Below are 5,832 nucleotides of genomic sequence, written 5' to 3' on the forward strand. Positions count from 1 at the left end.
GGCCCTGCCAATGTTTGTCCTCTATTCTTAGATCACTCTCTGTAGTAGCGGTTAGCAGACCTCATTGTGACAGACTAAAATGGGCATTGTGTGTCAGACCTCTTCACATTCACTTCATAAAAGAGTTAGTTAAAGGCATCCTATTTATAGAAGGAGCATTACTAGTTAAAGAGGAGATATTTGTTTTAGCAAGATTTTTAGAAAATGCATGGCAACTAAGACAGAGATATTTGTCCTGAGCATAGTGGGATACTTTGCTGATGCTCAGTGTTTTTGAAAAGCTTTTTTTGAAATCTGTGAATAGCATTATCTTATTCACGTGGACATATTAGTGTGCTGTGTCTGGTGTCATGTGGACCATAGCATATGCCACTCAAACAAATAAAACATAAAGGGTTTCAACTATAAGTATGCAGGTATAATGGCATAATCTCAAAATGATGTTTGTTTACCATCATTATTTGACAATTAGTTGCACAATTAGACCGTAAAGTTCATTTTTAACTGAGAGTTTCTGCCTTCTAACATTTCACCCACTTTCTGAAAGCAATGGTCTAACTACAGACATCTTGGAAGCTGTAGTTAATATAATTACTAGTTTGCCTTAATGACTTAGTAGGTTTTAGACCCACAAGCTAAGCCTATTTTATGTTGAGTTCTTGGACATGGTATGCTGCAGTTTTCTCCAGTCTATTGGCAAGCTTGGTATTTCTTGATCCTCCCACATACATAGCCTTGTAGCCTAAATAAGTGCTCCCGTTTTATGGCAAAAAAAAAGCCTTGAAGCAACTTGTCACTGCTGCCAGTGTGAAAACAAGCAGGATCTATAAATTATCTCACAATATGCAAATCATACGAGCTGTTTAAAGAGTATTACAGTCTCTGGGGGTTATGGGAGGTCTACAGTTAATATGATTGACTTGGTCAACCGCTGCTTAATCATCCCGGAGCTATCACAGTCGACCCACTCATGAAGATTACTTTATAGCACCAGTTTTATGGCAAAAAGGGGACTTTCGCTGGACACTCCCCTAAAACCTTGGACGTGGATGTCTGCGTCTCTGATTGGTTGTGAAGCCCCGACCGACAACACCTGCTTAACTCCTTCATCCAAATTGACACCCGGGGCTCTGAGAAATATAGGCAGCATCTCCTCTAGCTCATGCATTCAGTCCCACAGCTGCCCCATAGGACACCAAGCCGCAGCTGCGCTAATCACTGATCCAAGGTGAACCCTCACCCTCACACGCACACACACACACACACACTGCTGGATCTTTGCTGGGAATCGAAGCGCACTGTCGGAGACGCAATGTTGGTCAGGCTGGCCGTGGCGCTCCTGGTTTTATCAGTACTGGAGCAAGTAGTGGGATCGGATAATGTTGATATTCATGACACTCCACCGGAGAAACCCGCGAGCCAGAAAGGACGCCTCTCCTTGCAGAACACAGGTAAGAAATGAGTGTCAGTACTGATCAGAATGTGGAGATTCGCGGTTGGTGAAACTGCTTAAACATGCGGACACGTGTTTGTGTGGCTGCAAGAGACATGCGTTTAACTTAAATCTCGTTTGTCTGGGCAACACACGAGTGACCCTTTTCGATTACCCAGAAACACCATATCTTGTAAATACTCTCAGACGGAAATTCAATATGTTAGTAAACTATTAATAGAAAGGCACAAGGTAATAGCCTACGTAATGTATACGGCAGCGCAAGCAGATAGGTGTGCGTGCGCACTGGTGTGTGCGAACCTTGTAGTTCTGGTGGGGGGTTTTGTTGTTTTGTTTTTTTTGTGGAGGGTGAGGGGGACCGTGGTTTTGCATGTGTCGTGAAGGCTGTCTGTTCAAATGAATTCTGGGGGATGTCTTCAAACAGGTTAGTAGAGCAACAGTGACTGTGTGGTGGTTGTTCAGTGCTGAAGGCAAACTGGAGTCCATCTACTGAACACATCATTTTGGTTAACTGCACTTAAACACCTTTTTCAAAAGACAATGATTTGCTGATTAACACAAAACACTTTGTCCCATGTTTGGTTTCCATTGGCTGATTTTGTCCTGCACAGCGTGTCGTGCGACCAACCGTGTGAACGCCATGTGTCAAAATATCAGCTCACAATTGTTATCTTGTCTCAACACAGAATAATCTGGACTAGCACCGATGCGGGTTTCACGGCAGAGACCTCGGTAACACCACCGTGTAATTCTATGCACGTCGCGGCTTAGCTCGTACGATCCAAGCACATTCCCGTGATGCCAAAACAAGCACTGCTGACAGCGGCTCACTTTTCCTGCGCACTAAAGTTCAACTCCAAAGGTCCCTTTCAAAAGCCGTAGCAGCTCTGCATCTTCCCCCCTTCCTTTGCCCCCTACAGAGGCTCTCTGTTGTCTGGCGTGATTTCTAATAAGTTCCATGTAATCCTTTATTTGGATGCAAGGCAATGTGTTTCTTTACACAAGCGGTACGCACTTCCGATTCAAGGAAAATTGTTCTCACGCTATCAGCTATCAGCTCCAAGACAAATCACGCGTGTCCACAGCCAAACTGAAACTGTACACGACCTGTTGGCTGCCAACCCCAGCCTGCGATTTGCCATATTCATTTATTAAACCATTGCCGACAATGTCACACAGGGTAAGCAGCAGGTTTTTTTGTGACAGGTTCGCTGCTGGCAATTTGATGGCTGATAATACACACACCGAGCAAAGACCTTTACTTTCTCTCGGTTTGTCACTCATTATTTATTCCCACCTTTCATGGGTGCTGTGCAGAGAGGTAAAGAGCCAATGGTGTGCGCATATACTTACAGATTCCCCAAGTTTTTGCCTGCATAGCTGCTGTGGAAACTCCCTCATGTAAAGAATGATGCACCCTTAACATTGCGGTGTCAGCACGCTATGTCAGGCTGCCTATAGATGCAATAATGAGATACTTGTTGATGCACCTTTAGGTGACAGTAAAAATGATAGTTTCCTCTGCAAGTAGTCATGGCTGTATCTGCAATGCACCATCCCGTCTCAATGTTAGGCAGTGCGGGTGGAATGTGGTGCAGAATGACACAGTAATATCTCTGTCACCGAGTGTCTCTCTGCAGGAACCCCTCAGCTGGGGAAATTGTACTCCCTTCTACCATACATCCTTTTTTTTTTTTTCCCTGTCAAGCAAAGGGTATCTGAAACAGACTGTGAACACACAAACCATGGAAATAGTTAAATGCCACATCAGCTTTGCAGCATTCAGTGTGAAAGTGGAGTTGTGCCTTTGAGCCATATGTTCTTCATTGCCAGCACCCCTGTAACAATCTGCTGCTGTCTCTGCTGTGAACAGATGATAAGGTCCCTCCCCTAACCTGTTCTCTCTTTCCAGCTGAGATCCAGCACTGCCTGGTGAGTGCAGGGGATGTCGGCTGTGGTGTGTTTGAGTGCTTTGAGAATAACTCCTGTGAGATACGAGGGCTACAGGAAATCTGCATGACATTCCTGCACAACGCTGGCAAATTTGACTCTCAGGTACAAAACAAGTCTCTCTGTCTGCCAAAATGGTATAACCAGAAGCAACATTCCTTTTCCTTTTCACTGGATCACTGCTTCACGCTCGTCAACCACAATAACGTTTGTTTACTTGCTTTTTTTTTTTCTTCATACTTTCAAATGTATACATTTTTCTAGAAGTACAGTGAAACATATACTTATGCCGTAATCTCTGTTCATCTCTTGGGAAGCTCACTTCCCTCTCTGTGGACAGATGCATGTACAGTTAGGACCAAAGGGTCATAAGCCAGCTGGCCACAAGCCCAGTTAGCTCCCTTCTCATACATAGCAGAGGCTGAAGCTCTGCCAAGCTGGCCTGACGGGGGTCTTAATATGTCTAGGGTCACATACTAAGAGCTTACAGACAGATTTTTCAGACTAATCCAAAATATTTCAAAAGAGGAGGAACAGAATTCACAATTATTTATGCAGAATGTCATCTTCCTCTTTAATGTCAGTTAATATAACACAACCACGCATTACACTCCGACGCTGCTGAAACAGGTTTATTACATCTGTGAATTATCAAACCTCAAATGTGCAAGTAATAAATGTTCCCTTTGATTGATTCAGGATTGAAAGTACTTTGTGAATCCCAGAGTGAATTTGTTTGGCTTTGTTATGACTGCTCTCTGCTCAGAAAAAAAGAAAAGGAAAAGAAGAACCACAGCAGAACAAATGCATAAGAAACACAAAATCTTAAACTTCCCTCAATGAAGAATAAAGAAATGCACTAGTGCCCAAGTTTAATCAGCATCAAGAGATTGTATCTAGAGATTTCACTTCACAGGCATATCTCTGTGTGTACACAGGGAAAATCATTCATCAAGGATGCTCTGAAATGTATGGCACATGGGCTGCGACACAAGTTCAGCTGTATTAGCAGAAAATGTGTGTCCATTAAGGAGATGGTGTTCCAGCTGCAGAGAGAGTGTTATATTAAACACAACCTGTGCTCTGCTGCTAAAGAGAATGTGGCTGTCATGGTGGAGATGATCCACTTCCAAGATCTCTTCCCTAAAGGGTGAGTAGCTGGTCTGGACTGCATGCTTGAATATGTTGTTTCAAGGCCTCTCTTTTACAGTAGCTTTAACGGTTTACCTTACCTGGACTCTTCTGCCAGTTTATTTTGTTTTTCCATGTATTGTAATACAATTAACAGTAATACTGTTAATTTTGCCATTTAAAAGACTCATGTACTGTGCTTCCAAACATTAAATCACAGGCTTCATGTGAGTAATCTGCCTCTCTCTGCCCAGTCCATATGTGGAGTTGGTGAATATTCTCCTGAGCTGCGGGGAAGAGGTGAAGGAGGCTTTGACACGTAGCGTGCGGCTACAGTGTGAGCAGAACTGGGGGGCTCTGTGTGATAGCCTGAGCCTTTGCTCCTCCCTCGCCCCGTCTTCTGCTGGCTCCACGGTCGAACACCAACGCCGTCCGTTGCCTTCACAACCTGAGCTGGAGCACCCTCGCTCAACACGGCAAGGTGAAAAAGACAAAGCTGCTAAAGCGGGCTTCAGTGCTCACCCACGCAATCGCAGTCAGGGGCCGCGCCGTCAGAGTCCAGAATCCAGAGTGGTGGTGGAGCAAGAAGACCCTGAAGCCACTGATATCCGGAGGTGAAAGTGCAGAAGACTATCTCCTCTTCTGACACCATTATAACATCTAAAAACCACATTTGCAGACGTATGCACACATCTATAAAATAGCACACTCACACAAAAAAAAAAAAAAATATATATATATATATATATATATATATATATATATATATATATATATATATATATATATATATATATATATATATATATATATATATATATATATATATATATATATATATATATATATATATATAGATATATATATATATAGATATATATATAGATATATATATAGATATATATATATAGATATATATATATAGATATATATATATAGATATATATATATATATATATATATATATATATATATATATATACACATACACACACACACACACACACACATATACATATACACACACACACGCGCACTTGTCCACACACATACAAATTCCCAGACAGACTGAGCAGATGGAAACAAGCCCCAAACTTTCCTCTCCTTATTCCACCCTCTCCAGTCATTCCAGCAGTCCCACATGGTAAACTTGCAGGGTAATCGTGGTGTAGCTCATACTGTTAAGCCAGACAGTAGGCCATGATTTTTAATTTTTAATCATGATTGTTATTTGTTGTTAGCATCATTATTTCAACACTTAGGACTATTTTGGCTCAAATATAGCATTTTTCAAATCC

General features: G+C 42.1%; 1 protein-coding gene across 2 annotated transcripts; it reads left to right on the plus strand.

Moving 5' to 3' along the window:
- The first annotated feature begins 950 nt into the window (after positions 1-950).
- On the plus strand, positions 951-5,278 carry stc2a (stanniocalcin 2a). 2 transcript variants are annotated; one of them, XM_067519553.1, is made up of 4 exons: positions 951-1,451; positions 3,366-3,508; positions 4,342-4,553; positions 4,789-5,278. In XM_067519553.1, exons 1-4 carry the CDS (start codon positions 1,313-1,315, stop codon positions 5,150-5,152), a joined length of 858 nt encoding a protein of 285 aa, XP_067375654.1. In that variant the 5' UTR covers positions 951-1,312; the 3' UTR covers positions 5,153-5,278. The 2 variants fall into 2 exon arrangements, with proteins under 2 accessions (XP_067375654.1, XP_067375655.1); XM_067519554.1 differs by lacking the exon at positions 951-1,451 and adding an exon at positions 1,470-1,877.
- Positions 5,279-5,832: the final 554 nt, after the last annotated feature.

Source organism: Channa argus, chromosome 10 (genome assembly GCF_033026475.1).
Source record: "Channa argus isolate prfri chromosome 10, Channa argus male v1.0, whole genome shotgun sequence".
Lineage (NCBI taxonomy): Eukaryota > Metazoa > Chordata > Actinopteri > Anabantiformes > Channidae > Channa > Channa argus.

Bases quoted from the DNA above. Each gene is read 5' to 3' on its own strand.
- stc2a (XM_067519553.1), top strand. From the start codon at position 1,313: ATGTTGGTCAGGCTGGCCGTGGCGCTCCTGGTTTTATCAGTACTGGAG. The intron at 1,452-3,365 runs GTAAGAAATGAG...CTCTCTTTCCAG, and splicing joins CCTCTCCTTGCAGAACACAG to CTGAGATCCAGCACTGCCTG. The intron at 4,554-4,788 runs GTGAGTAGCTGG...CTCTCTGCCCAG, and splicing joins CAAGATCTCTTCCCTAAAGG to TCCATATGTGGAGTTGGTGA.